Raw genomic sequence first — 21,575 nt, 5'->3', positions numbered from 1 at the left:
ATTTAAATTATTATTTATATTAATTGTATACATATATCAACAAAAACATCGGCGAAAGTCTGAAGAGCAGAAGCCTGGACTTTCGTTTGCCGTGAGACAAGCTCAAGTTTAATTGATTTTATCTGATGATCGAATTGGCATGATCAACCCTTTTGTATACATATATGTTAGAACAACTAGTGTTGCCAATAAATCCCGGAAAATCTTGGAATTTGGCAATTTATACTTTAAAAAATTTGTAAAAGCCTTGAATTTAGGAATTATCAAAAAAACCTTAAACAATTTTTACATGAAAAGTAATGAAATTTTGATTTGACACAAAAAATCTATCATATAAATATTTATATTAAAAAACAAACTTAAAGAAGTCTAGTAGTATCATCTTAATATTGATTATTTATTACTTAAGACAGTTTTTTTTACCTTAAATCTAATTTTATACTCAAAATAGAAGAAAAATGTTGTACTTTCAAAAACTGTATATTGATGCATTGTACCTTAGCTTTTAAAATATATTTACCTATTGTTGTGCTTTGTATAGGAACTAAACCTAGAATGTTCTTCTAAAATGTCAAAATTATTAAAATCAGGGCTAGTAAAAAATTTAAAATGAGTAATATCTGTTGTATCAGTTCTAACATCTTAACATATTGGTTAAAGTCCTAATTTGGTATATACGGCTTTATAATCTTCAGACATTTCCTAAACACGACTTCTTGTTGATATTGAAGAAATAAACAAAAATATTTTACTAACCCCAACACAAACTATTTAGATAAGTTTTCAAATGTAAACGGTATCATTTTATAGTAATTACTTTTTTACTTTATAACTTGCCTTTACAGTTTTTTGTGATCAGTCTGTAGTTACTGAAAATAATCATGTGCGTTGATGAAACTGACTTGAGCAATTTGTTTGTTTTTTTTTCGTTTCTCGCAATAACTCCAAACTAACGTATTATAGTTCTTGTAGTAAGTCATATAATTCACATATGCTCTTTTTAAATGCAATATTTTTATTGCAGATAAAGAGTTGCTATAATGCTAAATAAAAAATAGGTTTTTCTATTTAATGAATAGCTTAATAAATCTTTATATATTTGTAAAAATTGTTTAAAAACTTAATTGTCCATTCAAGCTGAAATATAATATTTTTTCTAGTTACACAATTAATTCACTGTTAATAAAACTCGGCATTTCTTTATTTTGTGAACTTTGTTTTAAACAGGGTTGCCAAACAAACAGGCTAGTTTGAAAATTTTTTAAATTCAGCCTAGGTTAAAGCTGTTTAAGAAATTTTAATAAAACTCAGGTGTATCTGAAACTTTTATTTCAAACACTTTGATTAAATCTTCGAATTCTCAGAACAGTTTTTATGACTGTAGTGTAGTGTACTAATTGTTTTTTTTTTTTGTCTGTTTACATATTGTGATATTTTATAATAATGATATTTTAGTTATGTTTTTAAGCTTGATTAAAAGAAAGATTTTAGCTATTTTTTTTTTTAGTAAACTTTTAATACAATTCAGACATTTTTGATTCTAAAGTGGCAACCGTGTAAAAGACTACCTAATTACTAATAAGGTATTTTATTAAAGTATTCCAGTATTAATTATATTAAGAATTTGAATTAGGTTATCTACAGTATAAATAGGTTTTAATTTTTTTAATTAACTAATTACTGAATTTTCCAAAGAATGCAAACTATTTAAGACGCAAAAAATATTTCCAAAATTTAACACTTTTTAAAATATGAAAAGGTGGTTCATATTATAAAAAATGTATAAAGTGACTCATAAATGTTTTTCAAGCTTGGTTTTTAAAGAGAGTTGGTTGAAAGTAAAACAATAAAAATATTTTATTAAATTTAACTTATTAAGTGTTTAAGAAAGTACATATTTTATTAAGACTTATGTATATTAAGCAATGTAAATTCTATTCCAATAGATATTTTTATATATATCCTATGTGTAGCTAAAAGTCATTTACAGTAATGAAGTGAATAAAAGTAAAATTATCTCTGGCATGACCTAAACTATAGCCAAAATATTATTTAAATATAACTAAAACTGTGGCCCACGAAGATATTGAAAACTTGAAATTTGGCCCGCGAGCACCAACTGCCTGCCGACCCCTGTTGTATAGGGTGAACGGATTAAATCATTTATTAAGTAGGTTGTTATGTATATAATTGGTTACGAATTTAAATTATGTTAGTTATAGCATAAAGGCATACTTTTAATAAAAAACTTTAAAGTTATAAATAAATTAAGTCTAATAAATGTTAAGCCATTTAGATTTTTAAATAAAAGATAATAATTGAAAAAATAACTATAGTCTTTTTTTTTCGAGTGCCAGTACCTCATTTTCGACAAATATTTTCTTTAAAAATAAAAATGAAAGTTAAATTGAGTAGTAAATAAAATAAAAAGTACAGTAAAATTTTGAGAAATCAAAATAGTAATGGTTTGTATTTTTTTCAAACAACTTTTTTTAAATACAGTATGTTCGTTTTTTTTTGTCGAGTAGAATTCCGAATAATGTCTTAAAATCAAAAACACACATCTAGCTTATTTCATCATTTATTTTTATTAAAGAAATATTTATTTGGTTTTTTAAGTACCCCTAGTCCAGGGTTTACAAAAAATTCTTTAATAAGGCCCGCTTTGAAGAAATTAAAAAAGCTCTAACAAGATTTCTCAAACTATTAATCTTAAATCAAGTAAGACTTTATTTTTGCTCTTCATAGTATTTAGTACAGGTTTCAAATTATAGCCCCTTACTAACCACGCCTTACTTTCGCAGCTTGCTTGCGGCCCACTTAGGGAAACCCTGCTCTAATCTATAATAAAATCAACTTTAAAACTACCTTGCTTAGTTTTCTCAAAAATTTAATGCTTGTAGTTTTTATAACAGAATTTCTTCTTTTCTGTAAGAAAGATTGGTATCTTATATGTATTAAAACCTTTTATTTAGTTCAAAATAAATTTGCTTGCTTTTTTTATTTTATTTTTTTTTACAAACTGTACATGTAAAACTCAAGATCGTTTATTTACAAGTAATATAAAAAAAAAATTTCATGGTTAAAAAGAAGTCTTTCGAGTAATCAGAATAAAATACAATGTGACTTTCTAAAACTACTTTCTAAACTCATTTCTTTAATTCCGTTTAAAAATAGAAACTTTTGTATAGTTTTTTTCTGATTAGTTATAGAGAAAACACTTATTTGCTTACAATAGAATATTAAAAGTAATTGTAATAGCTTGAGCTCAAACTACAACTACATTATAAGTCAACTGAACAAAACAACATATGGCTCCTAAAATTATTTTTCGTAAAAAAATGTGTATGTTATTTTTATGGAACTCTATAAAGTTTTATATATTTTTTATATAACACTAATCAGTTAAAGACATATATGTAAATTCAAGTAGCATAAATAACAACTTCAAATTACTTTGAATATCGACTTTAATAAACAACACAAGAATTTTTTTTTTCAGAACTAAAACATAAAATCAGACTAAGTTATACGAAAATAAAATTACAAAGTTTTGATAATACTTTATCTTTGTGTAAGAACACTAATAATTAAACGTAAAAGTAATAAATTGAAACTAAAAGACAATCTAAACATCAAAAAACGTAAGAACAATCATTTAAATAAGCAATATTATTGAAACTTTTAAAACTTATACTGATGATTTTTGCACTAAGATGTTAAACCAACAAAAATATTCTAATAGAATTTTAAGGAATATTTAACAAGTTATCTTTAATAGTGAAGACTATTTTTAGTGAACTAATGCTTTTATATTTGCAATCAGCACTATAACTTCTACAATTTCTTTAGTTTGAATTAATTATGTAGAGGTTGGAAAATTAAAATGATGTTGGTTACAAGTAAGAACATCTTATCATAAAAAATCTAAATGCGTCTAGGACATAAACTATAAGATTTAAAAAACTAAAATTTTTAATTGATAATTAAAAATCTTTGGACACTGAGTACTTTGGCTACTTATCAAAAAACATCGATTATGAAAACAATTTAAACAAACCATTCTAATCGAATATAAGTGTAAATTTATATAAAGGTTTGTAAACACTTTGATGAAAGAAAACATTTGATATGTCAAAAAGATGTATCGAAGTAATTTAAAGGGTTATAAAGAATTATAAACATTAATCTGAGTTGAAAAAATCAACTTTTGTAGCTTTGTATCACAATAAATTAAGTAATTCTCACAAGAATAAGTTTAACTTTTTTAAGAAACAAAAACTAAATAAGCTTTATTTTAAATAAAACATTAATACCAAGCTTGCATAAAATTTTTGGATACTATAAAATATCAAGGAAAAATTCTTTCAAATATTGACAGAATGTTTTGAACGTTTATGTTTATAAAAAAAACATAATTCATTAAACTTAATTCTTAAATGCAGCCTTTTTTAAATGTACAACTAAAATAAACAAACTGGAAGAAATATAGACAGTTGATTAAAAAAGTAGTAAGAACTTTTCTTTAGATGTTTTCAAATCATATTTAACTTGAGCCTGAACTATTTATCAATCTAATTAAACTTTAAGATTAAAAAAAAGGTTGTAGTTCAAAAGAGAACAAAGTATTAAACAAAACAATGCCTTACGCAACCCGCCCTGTGAACTACAAAAACAAAAGTTTTATTTTCAATTTACTCCTCACTGAATCTGCTGCTGCTGCTTCAGTCGGTCGTTCTGCAGTTTTATCTGCCTCTTCTTGGCGTCGATGGCTTGCAGTATCGGGGACCTCTTCTGCTCGTACTTCTGCCTCAATTTACTTATTTCCTGCTCCATCATGCCATCTAGCGACTTGTACCTCTCCTTCAGTTGCTCCAGGGTGAGGTTTCTTAAAAAGCTGAAGTCGGACCCCGTCAGCTCCTGTGATGGAACAGAGTGTACATTTAAATTGTGTTTTTTTTTTGATATGTTTTAGTTATTAACGGCTGTAAAAAACAAAATAGAGTTTTTTAAAGAATACATTGAAAAGAATGAAATTAAATTTAAAACGAAATATATTACATTAAAACAACAAAAACTTCATATAACATTTGTGACAAATTTGTACACTACTTTTAGAAAAATAAACGTTTAATTTATTGAAAGTAATACAAATATAAACATACAATACAGTAAAAATATTATGTACATGATAAACAAAATAATGCATTACTAAACTTTTACTATCTACTTTTTTATGAATCGCTTCATGGTGTTTTAACTAAGTTTATATTCGATTTGAGTTTATCCGTCTAAAAATGTTCTTTGTTGTCTAGACTTTGAAAACTTGGTGGTTCTACGAAAGCAACCTTGTATGCGTCATTCATGTAAAGGTGTTCTAGACTTTTTTATGTGTTTATGATAGTAATGTATGTATAATGCGGATACGTCTGAAATATCTTATGTGTTAGATTTTGATTGATTCCAATTGCTTCTATGGGCTATCCATCTAATACTGAAACTACTTTATGATTGTCCTATTTAATTAATATCACAGTTTGTGCATAATGCGTAATTTCCAAAACTCTTACAGGTCAGATTTGGTTTTTGCTTAACTATTTGACCTTGTATAGTTAAAAATTTTCTTTTTCTAACACCGTAATTATACATTGTTTTGCATTTTTAATGAATATAGTCTTTGTTTTGTTTTTGTTTGGCAATTTGACTGTAACTTTTTAGAAGCTGTCTTAAATTTGCTGGTTTTGTGAATGAATCTTTACCTATTGAAAACAGTTTTGATTCTTCTTTTGTGAATTTTAAAATTTCTTGAATTGTGAAGACCAATAGATATTTTTATTGTCTTTTTCTTTACTTGGTTTGTTCTCAAATTCTTTATCCTTTTGAATTTTAAGTAATTGGATTTACAAAAATAGACGTTTTTTCAAACTTATTAATCAAAAAATATTGTGTAAACGAAAATTTGGAAAAGTAAAAAAAAATTTACTTCAATTTTTATTAACATATAACTACTTTTATAAAATCAAAAATTACTTAATTTTTGTTAAAGCTGGTGTAGATGAAAAACGTATAAAAGAATCAATAAAAAAAAATTCAAACTGTACATTACAAATGTTTAGATATTTTGATTGAATTTAAACAAAAAGCCTTCAGGTCTTTTAATAAAAACTACCCTTAATACTGAACTAATTTTACAATTATTATTTTGTTTTTATTCACAGTTCAATCATGTACTGGTAGATAATAAGCCAAAAAATGTACACACTTAGACTTAGAATTATAACAAAAACTGTAGTTTTATATGTTATCCGGAAACATGTAAGGAGAAATTGCTTTGTAAAATATGTAAAAACTCGAAGAGTAAAACAGTTAACTATTATTAAATTAGTCAACAGCCTGATTTCCAAACTACTGGAGCTTGTTTTAAACAAAATATAAGTTTTTGATAACAAATTTTAGAACGAGGAATGTCGAAAATTAAATTACTCTAAGCATATGTTTAAAAAAATCTTCATAAAGTATGTTTTTGATAGCCTAGTTCGCTTTGAAAAAGTAATTTCACCATTATACTGTAAATACTATGACAGTACATGTAAATACTGTATTCAGCATTTTAATACCACCAATTTTAAAACTTAAAACTTGAAGTACCAGTAAAATATAAATTTTACTAGATTTATTTATTTTCAATACAACTTTTAAGTATTATCATTTTTTTACCTTCATATATTTCCAAGCTTGTTCCGCATGTTCTTTATTAATGTTCAGTTTTTCACCTGAAAAATATGAAAAATTATTTCATTTATTGATTTATATTAAAACGTTGTTTATTTCTCTTAATAGCTTCAATTTTACTTTTTTGTAAACTATTACAGTTAAGTAATATAATATCAAAAATAAAGTATTTTTTTATTTTCTTAGACCTAATAACTATTGGAAATTTTATATTTTTAGATTTTCATAAACCGAATAAAATTTATAACAAAATTTACCTGAACTGGGCTGAGAAGTACTTGCAGAATTGCTTTTTCCGTTGAAGTACTAAAAAAATATAAAACCTTAAATTAACTACTAAACTCATATCTTAAAAAGAAGCAAACTATAATAGTTGTTATTTAAATAAATAAATTAAAGATTCTTAGAATTCTTCATGATATAAAACACTAAAACTTTATTCAATGGTAATTTAATAAAAAAAGTTTGAGAAATTTTAAAGCTATATTAATCTGCAAAAAATATTTTAATTATGTTAGCTAGCATGAATTTATAAAAAAATATTTATCCTCGTGTTTAAACCTTTTAGTTTAGGTATGATAGAACATTGTTACTGGCACAACGACTTTATTTATACACGTTAGCAGTCGGGAGCTATTAATTCCAACAAATTTTTAACAGTGACGTATACAAAGAGTGAATTTATTTTTATAGAAAAACATAGTTTTAGCAATTGTAATGTTAAGATGAGGCTATAAACGAAATAGTAAATGTTTAGTCGAACATCATTTACAATTTAAGGTGAATTGGTTGACATTTTAATTATGGGAGGAAGTATCATTAATTAAAACAAGGTTAATGAAGTAGATAAGTGTTGGTTTCTTAACTATTTGTTAACATAATTATTAAACATTAAATTTAAAATTTGTTTTTATCCTTCTGCAATATTTAATGTATACGTTTAAAATTAAAAACCTTTGTGAAACCTTGAACGACGTAAATTTTAAACAAAAAATATCAAACTAGTGAATCTATAAATTTTCATGAAAACAAGTTTTGCATTTTATTGCTTAAACATGGTTGCCGCTGATCAAGCTGAGAAAATTTTCCTGACTTTTCCTGATTTTTCTAAATCAAACTCTTAAATTAAACTTATTTAAAAAAAAATTTTTTAAGTAAAAGTAATGTTTTTATCCTTTAGCAATATGTAATGTATACGTTTAAAATTACAAACCTTTGTGAAATCTTGAACGACATTAAGTTTAAACAAGAAAATTCAAACTCTGGTAAATCTATAAATTTTCATGAAAACAAGTTTTGCATTTTATTGCTTAAACTATTAGTATAAAAACCAACGATTTAAAAATAAAAATATAAACCTAAATAATAAACAAAAACACAATAAAATCAAATGTTCATGAAAGCTCAAACTTTTAAAATGTTTATAACAAGCTAAAATTACAAACATAAAAAGTAAAGTCAAAATAAAGTAAAGGGAAGTATATTACAAAAAACAACAAACTTTCATGAATGCGGGTTCCTCTGTATTCTTCTTCATGTCCGAAGTGGCCACCCTCTGCATGGTTCCGTCCATACTGGGGTAATCCCCCGCATCGGAAGTGTTTATCACCATGGTGTTCATCCCCTCCTCCAATCCTGTGCCTCCAAAGTTCGTCGTTCCTCCCACCATCACCATCGTGTCTGTGTGTGACGTCATAACAGCTTCAATTTTAAATATATTTTTGAAGTTCAATTACTATACATTATGCAAACTTTATGAGAAAAAAATCAAAACATTCAACTTAAGCAAAACAAATCAACATTGAAAGTAAAAATTAAACCTTAATTTTAAAAATAACTTTATTGTTTACATTGATAAGATTAAAATATTATTCTACAAGTTTGCGATGATTTATACATTTATAAAAATGCCTAATTGTATAGAACAGTTTAAATAAAAACTAAAAATCCCCCAAACCTTGCCCTTCGCCATGGTAACGCATGGTGCCGTCGCCGTGGGGAATTCCCGCGTCCTGCCTGACCATGGTGCCCATGTTGTCCTGCTCCCCGCTGGACCCAACAACTTCCACGCTGCCATGGCAACCCACCCCGCCCACATACTGGTTCTTCTGGGAGTTGCGCGTCTCACGGAGCTCTATCGCTTCTTCCACCAATTCCTGTGTGTCGGAAAAAACTTATTTTTAACAAATTTTTAAAACTAACAAAAATGCAGAGTATGCAAAAGACATAAATGCAACGTGCTGTTCTTAGAAACATGTAGCTAACAAGTTTTAACAATATCAGGATTGCCACTAGTTTTTTCAAAAATTTTTCCAGGTTTTCAAAATTTCTACTAGGTTTTTAAAAGTGAACATTTCTGGGTCTATTTTTAGTTTTAAGTTTATTTCTATAAAAGAAACTGTGTTAAATAGTACAAAAACATTTAATAGATGCTGTAAAGTTACTTTAATTGTGTTTTTTAATAAAAAAAATTTTTGACAATGACAAAAAAATCTTATTTATATGATAGATTTTTGGTGTCAATTTTAAATTTTAGTACTGAAAATGTTATAATTATTAAAAATTCCAGGTTTTTCCAGGTTTTTTTCAAAGTTTCTCAAATTCCAGGTTTTTTCCAGGTTATTTTTGCCTAAATTGTCGAATTCCAAGTTTTTCAAGGTTTTTCCAGGTTTCCAGGTAAAGTGGCAACCCTGCAATATGCAGTTGCTTGAAAAGATTGATTATATAATAAAGTCACAATTGAAATTTATCAAATCACGGATATGTTTATAAAACTATGTTTCAATCAGTTCACCATTGATTGATAAGATTCTCAGTTACTAATAAATTTGAAAAAGTAAACATTTATGCATTAAAGTCTAGCCTAAGTTTACAAACTAAATTCTTATTTCAATGAAACAAACGATGAGTGTAGAGTTGGGAAGGGCGTTCTGCACAAACTCGTGCTGCAGCAATTTCACTGCGTCGCTCCTGTTGATCGGATTCTTCACCAGGCACTTCGCCACGAAGTCTATGAAAGGGGCCGACCATCTGTAAAATATGTTTGTTTGAAGAAAACTTTATTTCAAAAAAAAAGGTACTTTAGTTTGATCCAGGCTGATAGCAGAGTTTATAGAAAGTAGGTTTTTTTGTGAAGCTTCACAACTTTTGTGTGTTCGCACAAGTTGCCAGCATATAATAAAAGAGTACTGGTTTCCCACTTATTATAAAATCAAAAATATAAATTTCTTTTGTAAGTAGTAAAAGTTTTAAAGCAAAAAATAAATAACTTTATGGATACTTCATGTAAGTATTTTTGCTTTTTTTATTTAAAAAAACTTCATTAAGTTATAGTGCAATCAATAGTAGAATTTCTCATGTAGAACAATAAACAGTAAGTTTGCTCAAACCAATCATAATAAATAAAGGGGTTTAATTACATTTTAAAGTACAAAAATATTTAACGCGTAGGATAGTATCATTTTGTTATTTCAAACAAGTCCGAAATATAAATAAAAAAGTATACTTTACTGAAAATATACAAAAAAGTTCTGCAAAATAAAAGAGATTTTATAAAATTGTATATTGTAATACACAAATAAAGAGAAACATATTATAAAATTATAAGCTATGATAGTTTTAAAAAAAGCTTTATTATCCACCATTATACATATAACATAAATAATCCTATTTATTACAATATAAATAGTTTGAATAGATTTAAATATTGAGTGGGCTTAAATTTTCTACCAGTTAAGTTTAACGGTCTATTTTATATTGTTTCTTAAATAAAAGTATCTAGCTATTTTTTAATATTATTTTGAGTTTACATGTTTGAGTAAACTAATAGAAATTTTAGCCCATTCAATATATTCGAAATGTAATATATAAATTCCGACTTTATATATAATTTTTTAAAAACCTAAGAGTAATTAACACTTTACTTTAATACAATTGAAGTTTATGTTTGCGGTTGGGAAATGTTTCAGGTCAAATTTTACAAAAAGACTGGTGTACTAAAAACAAAAAACATACAACACAACAAACTAAAAAAAGTCAAATGCTTTTACAAAACGCGTTTCTTAAAAAGTATTACATTTTTAAATAATATTTTTGCAAAAATAAAATAATAAGCTATTTAAGTTTACCTTTTGACATACTTTTTTTTTACAAGCTTTTACAGTTAATAAGAAAACAATAAACTGTAATGAATTTATTGATAGATTTTACTACAAAATACTAATAATGACGCATCGCTTGCAACCATGCTGTTTTAATATGACACATTGAAGTTTTGTGAAGTTTCAAAGAAAAAGTGCGTTCAGCGAATTACCTTATATAATTAGTTTTTGATTTTTACTCCCAAAAACTTTTCAATTTAGTGTAGTTTAACGTTTAACAAAAACAGTATCTTTCACACCTGGTTTTTCTTGTTTAAAATGTTTACTTTTTGTCAAATTACCTGTATAAAATACTTTTTATTATATACGTCACTACAAAGTACGTAATTGGTATAAAATTTCCATTTTATTTGATTTTTTTTCTTTTTTGACGTCTCATTTTGTTAAAAAATTTATTAAAAAAATTAGTTTGTGTTATCATTTAATTAAGCAAATTTATTTGCCATGTGAATATTTTTGTAATCATATGATACAAATTTAGGCTTGAACTTTGAAAATACGGAAACAATGATTAAATGATTAAAATGGAATAAAAACAAAGAAATTTTCATTGCTTTCTTTATTTGTAAATTCGTACAATTATTACAATTGCTTTATATAAGTTACATTAATTGAGTAATCAAAGTAGCACAGCATAAACTAAACTAAACAGATTGTTTTTGATAAAAAAATTGTACTTATGTCACATAGTTTTTAATTACTTTTCTTGAATATAAAGAAATATAACAGATATTTAAGCACCAAATTAACTATATTCAAAAAAAAGTAAAAAAAAATTCAAATGTAAAAAATTAAGAAAATATATTAAGATAGAATCAGACTGTTAAAGCATGCAAAGATCAGAATTTTTAGTAGTTGGATGAAATAAAAGATAAAATATTAGCTAAACCTTATAAAATATTTTGATAATTACAATCAAAATAACTTTATCAACAGTATTTACCGTATGTAAGTTGTTAATAACAAAAATAATAAAATATCATTATACATCTACCAAAAATTAAACATTTTGTATATCAAAACCTATATATGGTCAAACAATCTTAATGCTTTCAATAATTTTCTTCTTTTTAGCAAATTGCTTTAGTAAAATTTTAATTTAACAAAAATAATAACAAAAGCATCTTCTACATTATTTATAAGTTTTTTAAGTACCTAATTAGGAAAAAAATGTTAAAAAAAACTGACATAAAACGCTTGATACAATAATCACACTGTTTTAACAATTTACAACAATTTACTTGAAAGTTTTATAACTAGCTTTTGTTAAATCAAATTGTTAGTAGCAAAAAAAAGTATGAAAAAGTTTCAAGTATAACCAAAGTTCTCTAAGAAAATTTGATTTTGAAATATATTTAAAACAAAGAAAATTTCTAAAAGCTTACTTTGTAAACTTGGCCCAAAACTATTTGTAAAAACTCTTTTAAAGTCGTTTGTATACCACTAATATATAAAGCTTATTATCAAAAATCGTAAGATAAAGTTTTAAGTACAAATAAGTTCAAGAACAGCAAAAGTTTTAATCAGTTGATATCAAGGAGTTTGATTCAAAGAGTGGTAGAGCAGTTTTAAATTTCAAATGGTTTTTGAGGTTTTTTGTTTACAAAAAGTATCTTTTAATATGGGAGTTTAAACACATTACTTGCAAAAAAAAATATTACTATTGTATAATGTTGATTGATTAACTAATTAATTTGTTATAAATTAAATATATCATTCTTGTTGAACAATTTATTCATAATTCATTGACACCATTAAAAATGTGACAAGCACAATACGTAGATTAAATTCAGTTTTTTATCAAGAAGTAGTTTGATTAGTTTAGACCTCATGTTATCACCTAACCATTTAAATGATGCAAAAAACTTTAAAATAAGAGAGAAACAATAAATTTTTTGAATTAGTGTTGTTTATTCTTTTATGTTTTATGCTATTTTAAACAACATTTAAAATATTGTTTTATAAAAATTTAGCTTTATTGATATTAATTAAATTAAAACCTTTTAAAGTAGGTAAATTAAAATAGCTTATTTACATAAAATAATACAAAATTAATTAGAACAACTTAAATCAATAAATTTAAATCCTCCTACAAAAAGTTAGCATTTAAAACTTGCTTATTTTATAAAAACAACTTTCGTTAAACTTCTAGTGAATTCAAAAGAAAAAGATTGAATAATTATATGGAAAGTTATGGGATTTAAAAGAAACAACTAAAATATTTTAATACTATCAAAATTCAATCAACAATTAACAAGCTTTTTATTTCATTTTATCATTAACTTCTTTTAATCTAAGATAAATTATTTTTTAAGTACTTCAAAGTGCCCTAAATTGTTAAGAAAACCTAGGATGGCTATAATCTCTCAAATATAATTACAACAGTTTTAATTCATAAAACAGTACAGACTACAATTATCCCTAGTCTCTGAAAAAACATGGTCGAATTTATACAAATAAATAAATATATACATTGTAGTGTTTAAGTACTTTAGTACAAATTTCTCAGACACAATAAAATAATTGCAAAACAAAAACATCAAACTTAAAAAAATTAACACTTTTAATGCTTACTCGTAGTTCAGCTGTCTGTGATAACAATAAAATAGTAATAAACTAAAAACTGCAATAAGCAGTTTATACACAAAAAATTCTCAACTTCTAAAAAATGCAATTTATAGCAAATAACTAGTTTGAAAAAAGAAACCTTTTCCACGTCCAATAAAAGATTAAAGCTAGTATGAAGCACCGTAAACTAAAATTAAACATTATTATTAAATTCAAACAAACTTTTCAACGTCTCTGAAAGTGGGCGGTGGCTTGGTGGGGATCATGAAAATGGCCCTCATGGGGTGAATGTCGCTGTATGGGGGTTTTCCCTCCCCCGCCTCGATTGCGGTGATCCCTAACGACCAGATGTCTGCCACGCAGTCGTATCTGAGTGGTAAATACTTTAGTATTTGTAAAAAATGAAACGTTTCTTTATATTTATTTACTATAACTAAAATATGCACCATTAGTCAAGTTGAATATTACCTACATTTTAAGTAAAATTTCAAACTGAAGTTTAAACTAATTATTCCAACTGATTTATAATATTATTTTTTTAGGTAATCAGATTTATAGAGATACAGATGTATAAAACACTAATTTGATTTTAAAGTTTCAAACAACTGTACTTCTAATTAATAACAGCTTATTAAATAAGTATACAATAGAAAAAAATAGTTAGACAATACTTTTAATTAAATTTAACAAAAAAATTTCAACATAAATGCTACAGTTATTACAAGAACATAATTTTCTAATTTGAATATTTAAATTTAAAAAAATTAACCATTTTTATATGCAACACAGGATAAAAAGATAAAAATCTAATTACTTAAATCAAACAAATAATATTTTGGAAAAACAGTATTCCCTCTAAAAGAAAAATAACCAAAAAAAACATCACATCACAAATAAGTTAACATTTACAACTTTTTATATGTGAAGATTCAATACTTAAACTTACAAGACAATTTTGTTAACCAGCAAGTAAAACAAAATAACATTTAAGTATTTAATTTGACCCTCGCCAAAAATTTTTACTAGATTAACAAAAATATTTATTGAAATCTTTTGACAAAAAGTACAATTTTCAACAAACCCAATTTCCTGTATAACTTCCGGAGCCATCCAAAAAGGTGTTCCAATTACCTGTAAAAAAGTGGTGAGTTGTATTAAAATTATTCATAAAGTATTAGAAAATTTGTTGTATCTTTTTTTAAATGTAGAAAATCAAATGTAACCAGCAGTATTTTTTAATATCAAAAGTTTCTGTCTTTTTAAATGTTATTAACGTTGACTTTAAGAAACAACATAAAAAAACAAAGTTGAAGCACTATAATTACATAGTAAGGTAACATAGTTATTATTCATTTGAAGAAACTTCTTAATATGAATAAGAATTAATTCATAAGTTAATATATAGATTGGAGTAAAATTTAGTTATTTTAAATTTAATAGTATTTATATCTTTGTGACCAAAAGTATACAACTCTAACAAACTAGCCAAATCACCTAATTCAAACAAATACAAATAATAATTTAAAATGTTTACAACACAAACTAATACTAACAGTATTTCTTTTAGCCATGGTATCAGTCAGCTGCCCCGCCACGCCGAAATCGGCCAGTTTGGCCTGTCCTTTCTTGTCCAATAAGATATTACCCGCCTTCACATCGCGATGGATCTTCCTATGCGAATGCAAATACTCCAATCCCTGTGGAAAACAGATTATTTATGGTTAACACATATCAGTAACTTTTTATTATAGTAAAGACATTTTACAACTAAATATTCTATCAAAGTTTAGCTATGGAAGTGTCCCTGCCACAGATTATCAATACAAAAAATTTTACATACAACAACTACTTGTCCAAATAGGGTAATAGTTTAACATGTTCTTTGGAAAATTTTGTAATTTTATTCTGACTTTATAAAGGATATTTTATTTAATTTTACCAAATGAAGGCTTTGTAATTAAATGATTTTGTAAGTTAATTTTTAGGAAAATTTTGCAACTTTAAAATTTTTATTAATTTCTTTTTTATTTTAAGGCTTTGAAGATTAAAGAGTTTTGTTAAATAGAACTGACAAATTCTGATGTTTTGCCATTTGATCTTAAAAAAATTAATTTTTGCCACTTTGACACAAAAAAACTGACTTAGCTTGAACCGTGACAACCTTTGTGAACTGATTGCTAGTATATTTGTAACATATAAACAGTAGCTATTATGAATACTAAAATACACAAAAAACAATGTCTTATTAATTACAGTTTATACTCATACAAAAACATACTTTATAAAACTATAACACGTTCTAAATAAACTTAAATACTTTTAGTCTGTGAGAAAACAAAACAATGTATCCTTTATACAATTTCCTAAATAATTCTAATTTTCTGTGCTGTTAGTAAAATGTTGCAAAAAATGCTTAATATAGAAATACTATAAGGCACATAATAGATATCTCACTGAGTAAAAAAAAAAGTAGTTCCGTTTCTGTTGTATGTTAAATATTATTTTAATATGTATGTTTTTATTTAGTGTCGAAACTGCAAATTGATGTAAAAACCATTATGTAAAATATCTAAGTTCAAACAAATTTATTTCTTCAATCTAGGGTGCAACCAAATCTATTTTTGGTAATAAAAATTTTCAAGGGTTGAAAACTAACGTTAAGATAACCTTTTAAACGTTTATTTATTTTAAGTACTTAAGAAAGACACCTAAAAAATTGTTAAGAATCAGTAGTAATGTTGATTAAAACTCTCTAAATTCTAATACCGTTTTATGTAGAGTGATAATTTATAGTTCTGGAAAAAAAGTATATATCAAAATTACGCAACCTGCATAAAATTTTACATAGATATGCAAGAATATTGAAAAATTCAGTATGCAAACAAAACCTACTATTGAAATATACTTGCGTAATATTTTTGATAAAATAAATAAAATTAGATGCTGAAATACAACTTTTAATCAATAAAGAATATTTTTTAACAGTAAAGTAAATCATAAATTTCACTATTTTTAGTAAATTACAAAGAAAATACTTGTCGAAGCACTTTAAAAATTATGACACAAATCATAATATGTTTATTGTTTTAATTAATCTTTAAAAGGTATCCTTTAATTCTTTCTCTAACATAAAAATTTCAATAAAACACACAAAACATACTAGTAATTTTTAAATGCCATTTATCGTTTAAAATGGTATAAAAAACAACTTTTATGTTAAATCCAGTCAATGTTTTCAAAACCAACTATATTATATAGTTTGAAAACTTTTATTTAACTACATTAAGTTTTAAATATAATTCTTATACATCGAGTAAAAATTAATCTGATTATTCAAAAGATAAACCTTTAATGTGTCTTTCATAATAGTGGCTATTTGTGGTTCCTGGAATGTTTTTCGTCTCAATTTTATAATGTCCAAAACAGATCCTGAAATATTCAAATAAATTATTGAAATTTATAACTTACTCTTTAACAATTGTGTATGAAATATGTACTAAGTTTAACTAAAAATTGCAAAAAAAAAGACTATCCCTTAACGTTTTATACAAATAACTCGCATATAGCTCACTTCAGATTTGTACTGATAATTAAAAGAAGCAGAACTTTGTTGATCATCATTAAAAAAACCTAAATCAACAACTTGACTAGTCTGCCATTTTATTAAACTTTAAATAACGTTCGACTTTTGAAAAGTTATATAAGTTATACAAACTAAAACTTTAATAAAAGCATAACTGTAGAAGATAAAATATAAGTTTTAATAATTGCCGTTAATCGAAAATAACTAGAAAAATAAAAGATAACTAGACGTTATAAGTGACTAAAAAACTAAATATTTCAGATGTATTTCAATATACTCTACTCTTTATTTTCTAGAAAATTAATAGGTTGCAAGGTGTTTTTAACATTTTTAAAGATTCAAAATTATTATTATATTAAATACTAACTTTATAAATTTATTTTATATTGAAAGCAATTTTTTTGTATTTTGATATATAGGTTAAAAATGAAATAAATAAGTTTAATAAAAAAAAAAATTATTCGCTAAGTATATAAAACTGTACTTTAAAAAAAAAAAATTAAAATATTTTAAATTACTATGAGAAAAATTATTTTAAAATTTCAAAATACGGTCGATGAATTTGTAATCAACTTTTCCAAGATTGAAATTAGATAAGTTAGCGTCAAGCACTTCTTCATAAAATATTATTATTTGCAATTAAAAAATATTGAAAAAATTATTAAAAAAATTCTATAAGTTGAGTTATATATGGCTACAATTTATTTTAATAATAATTTTAAACAAATAAAACCTATTAAGTTTAAAATAACTTAATGATAAGTTGACAAAAAAGTTAATTATATAAAAACTTTAAAAGTATTTTAATTTATTTTCAAATTAAATTATAAACTTATTTAAAAACTTGAACTAAATACTCTCTAAAACATATTTTTCAATAATTAAAAAGAACACTAACCAGCACTGCAAAACTCCATCACAATCCACAAATCGGAATCTTTGAAGTAACTGCCGAAATACCTGACAATGAATGTGGATTGGCATTGCTGCATGATGGCTATTTCCTGTTAATAAAATTATTACAATTGTAAAACATTACTCTGACAATTTATTTTAAAAAATTTGCATAACAAATAAAATTAAATTATTGCTTCTTCAATTTAAATACTAACTTTGATTTACATGGTATGTATTATATCGTTACAATGTTAAGAGTAGTATTTTTCATGAACAAAGAATTAAAATTTTAAATGATACAGGAAGTTTAGTCTGTGTAAATTCATCCAACAATTGTTGCATTTGTTACAATTCGGGGTTGACACTCTTTGAGTCGAAAAAACTGTCCTGATTGACTAAAAAATGTCCTGATTGACTTTAAACTCCATTGAGTTTTTTAAAGACATTTAAAACAACCTTAAAAATATCATCCGGTGTTCTTTAAAAAAACATCATTATACCCTGAGTCATCCTGAGATTTTCATAAATTTCAAAATATCCTGAATTATCCTGAGTGTGTGGCAACTCTGGAATTTGCTTAATTATGGCAAGTTTGCAGTTATATTTAAAAACAAACATTATTTTAAAATAATGTATAAACTTCTTTTAAATTTTGATCGCTTTATGTTATAATATTTATCTAAAAAATTAAACTAAGAAATTAGTACAGTTAAAAAACTTTTATTTGTTAAAAAAATTCTAAGACAAAGGCCTGCATGATCTTGTAATAATTATCTTTTATATATCTACATGTTACTATAAAATAAAACATTTACAATTTTAAAGTAAAGTAGATTGAAGATGTTGTGTAAACTGTACCCAAATATATTATAAAATAATAAACATAAATTAGGGAAGTGGGAACCCTGTATATGATATTACTTTTATTCATACCTGTTGTTATACAGAACATTTTTTAATTTTCAATTTGAAGTAATTTTCAAATGGTTTAAAAATACAATAAATTTTGTAACTTCATGCAAACTCCTTGTAAAAAATACAGTAATCAGAAAATCTAATTTCAATTACACAACAAATTTCATGCAACTTTTATCACTAACTTATTACTTTTTTGTTTAAGGCCATAGGGGGGGTAGGCCATGTTTTTTACAAGTTGATCTTATTTTATAGAGTTTTTACTAAGCTTCAAGTTTCTTTTTACCGTTTTTAAAAATTCGAATTAGTTTTTGAGATATGACCAGCCAAAGTCGGGCCGCATAACAGGTTCCTTATGGGGAAGGAAAAACTAAAACGGCAAAAAAAGACTAATGCATTCAAAATCTATCTCCTCCTTCATTTTTTAAGCAATCTTCTTCAAACTTTCACAGTCTATTCTTTATACAATAACAAAAAAATTTTATTTGTAACTTTAAAAAATTTTAAGTAAAAATACCTTTTTTTTGAAAAAAAAAAATTTTTTTTTGATAAAAAATCACTTTTTTTTTTTTTTTTTGTCATAAAATTTTTATTTATTAAAATTATTAAAATTCACAATTAACGTTTTTTTCTCATAATGTAAGGAACATTTCCTGAAAATTTGAAGAAGATTGCTTGAAAAATGAAGGAGAAGATAGATTTTAAAGCCTGTTTTTAAAAACTCGAGAAAAACGGCTTTAAAGTTACCCTTTATATACCCTTTATTAAGAAAACCCTTTATATAACCGGTCATAAAAAAAAAGTTACTTAATATTTTTAAAATCTAAAAAAAGCATCTGAAAGATTATGAAATTTACTATAATATAAGTCTATATGTTATTTTTGGTCAAAAAATGGCTTCTACCCCCCCCCCCCCCCTATGGCCTTAAAACAAAGTAAGTTGTACTTTGTTTAAAATTTAGATATCAATTAATTTTACAACAACACAACTTGCTTTTTTTAATAAAAACAAAATTCATGCATCAATCATAAAATGAAACCTTACAGTTTTACTAAATAAAAATAAAAAATATTACATAGATTATTCAAAAATTTGTTATTAGTTTAAAATAACTTAATATGTCCAATAACAACTTAAACCAAGATAAATCAATTAATATGCTTATAAATTTGAACTAATACACAACTTATATTTATAAAATTAGTTTATAGCAAATCATCTTATTACAACTAAAGAGTTCATGCAAAGGAGTTTATTACCATCTATAACTTTCACAAACTAATATAATCTAATTTGTCAGCACAAACAAGCATCAAAACACCCATGCAAATTTAGACAGCAACACATTTTTTTTTAAACTCTTCAACCTTTAGTATTTCCTGCAGGTCGCTTTCAACAGGCACCTGCTTGATGGCAACAATCTCAGCGGCTTCCTTGTACAAAGCCTTGTAAACCGAGCCGTAAGCCCCCTCGCCAAGCTTCTCCAGGATGTCAAACACTTCCTCGGGCTTTTTGATGAGGCTGGCCTCTGAGAGCTTGCTGAACACATCCATCTTCTTCTCAACAGGCTTGCTTTCGTTCATTTTAGTTATTGTTTAAATTTATGGCTGCTTGGAGAAAAAAAAATTAACAGTGTAGAAGTTGTTAGTGTTCGATGAAGTCAACTTCACTTTAAAACACTTAAATTTATTTACTATTTATTTTCTTATATAATTTGTGTTCACTCAACTTCATTAGTAAGTTATATAAAATGCATAAATATTAGTTACTCATCATTCCAAATAGTTTAATATAAAAATATCTAAACAAAATCTTAACTGTTAGAATATTGTATTTTTTTTGTTTGTAAGTTTACAAATGTTTGTTCCAAGTAGTTTTGTTACCTAAATTGTTAAACTAAGCTTAAAACACATAACTTTAACCAACAAATATTAACAAACGATTTAATTAAACTACTTATCTGAAAAAAAAAAGTATAATAATTTTAAGCAAAATGGTGTTTAATGTACTTTTAAAATAAACATTGGCTCTTGTACAAAAAGCCTTTGGTGAAAATTAAGCTTATTTTTACAGAGTTGCCAAATGTTTTTGGAAAATTTTCTCCACATTTTCAAATTTTCCTCCAATGTTTTAAAATTACATGCTTTAGGGTCTAGTTTTAAATCGAAATTAAGTTTAAGGTAAAAAATGGGTTAAGTAGTATAACAAGAATGAAAAGATACTTTTAAGCTACTTTAACTGTATATGAAAAAAAATAGTATTGACAAAAAAATAATACGATTTTATTTTTTGTGTCAAACTGAAATTTTACTACTCACACGTAAAAGTTGTTTAAAATTCTAGATTTTTCCAGGTTTTTAGGTTTTTTGGTAACCCTGTTTTTAAGATAAATAGATAAAACTTGATACTTTCATAAAAAGCTTTCAACAAGCAATTGCAATTTTTCCTCACCTATTTTTCTACAAGGTCATGTTTTTATTATTAAACGCTTGAGATATTAAAAAAATCTAATAAAGATTTGTTTAAAATTTCTTAAGTAAATGTTAAAATAAGAACTTATGAGAAATATTAAAGAAAGAAAAATATTATTTTGAATCCAAGGAAGTATACTAAAAAAAAAACTAAAAATCTAAATCGTTTAAGAACAAACTTTAAATTTTAATACTGCCTTTTTAGGTATAATACTCCAAAAGTATCCTACTTTGCTAACTAACATGTA

The 21,575-nt window shown here is 25.1% G+C and overlaps 1 protein-coding gene across 1 annotated transcript; it reads right to left on the bottom strand.

Moving 5' to 3' along the window:
- Positions 1-4,447: 4,447 nt before the first annotated feature.
- LOC145831953 (serine/threonine-protein kinase 3-like) lies at positions 4,448-20,455 on the bottom strand. Its single transcript, XM_082939311.1, has 12 exons — positions 20,224-20,455; positions 17,942-18,047; positions 16,807-16,889; positions 15,014-15,157; positions 14,542-14,591; positions 13,683-13,829; positions 9,636-9,762; positions 8,690-8,888; positions 8,234-8,412; positions 6,990-7,038; positions 6,718-6,773; positions 4,448-4,920 (listed from the first exon to the last, which is right to left on the bottom strand). The coding sequence occupies exons 1-12, from the start codon at positions 20,437-20,439 to the stop codon at positions 4,702-4,704; spliced, it is 1,575 nt and encodes a 524-aa protein (XP_082795437.1). The 5' UTR covers positions 20,440-20,455; the 3' UTR covers positions 4,448-4,701.
- Positions 20,456-21,575: the final 1,120 nt, after the last annotated feature.

The sequence above is a fragment of the Thalia democratica genome, chromosome 3, assembly GCF_965202585.1.
Source record: "Thalia democratica chromosome 3, ktThaDemo2.hap1.1, whole genome shotgun sequence".
NCBI classification, from domain to species: domain Eukaryota; kingdom Metazoa; phylum Chordata; class Thaliacea; order Salpida; family Salpidae; genus Thalia; species Thalia democratica.
Note: the sequence above shows the minus strand (reverse complement) of the source record. Positions and strands in the feature narration are given on the sequence as shown.

Excerpts from the sequence above, each read along its gene's own strand:
- LOC145831953 (XM_082939311.1), bottom strand. The coding sequence starts at position 20,439 with ATGAACGAAAGCAAGCCTGTTGAGAAGAAGATGGATGTGTTCAGCAAG. Across the intron at positions 13,830-14,541 it reads GAAGTTATACAGGAAATTGG|ATACGACTGCGTGGCAGACA; the intron begins GTTTGTTGAAAA and ends TTTACCACTCAG. Across the intron at positions 6,774-6,989 it reads TACTTCTCAGCCCAGTTCAG|GTGAAAAACTGAACATTAAT; the intron begins GTAAATTTTGTT and ends CATATTTTTCAG.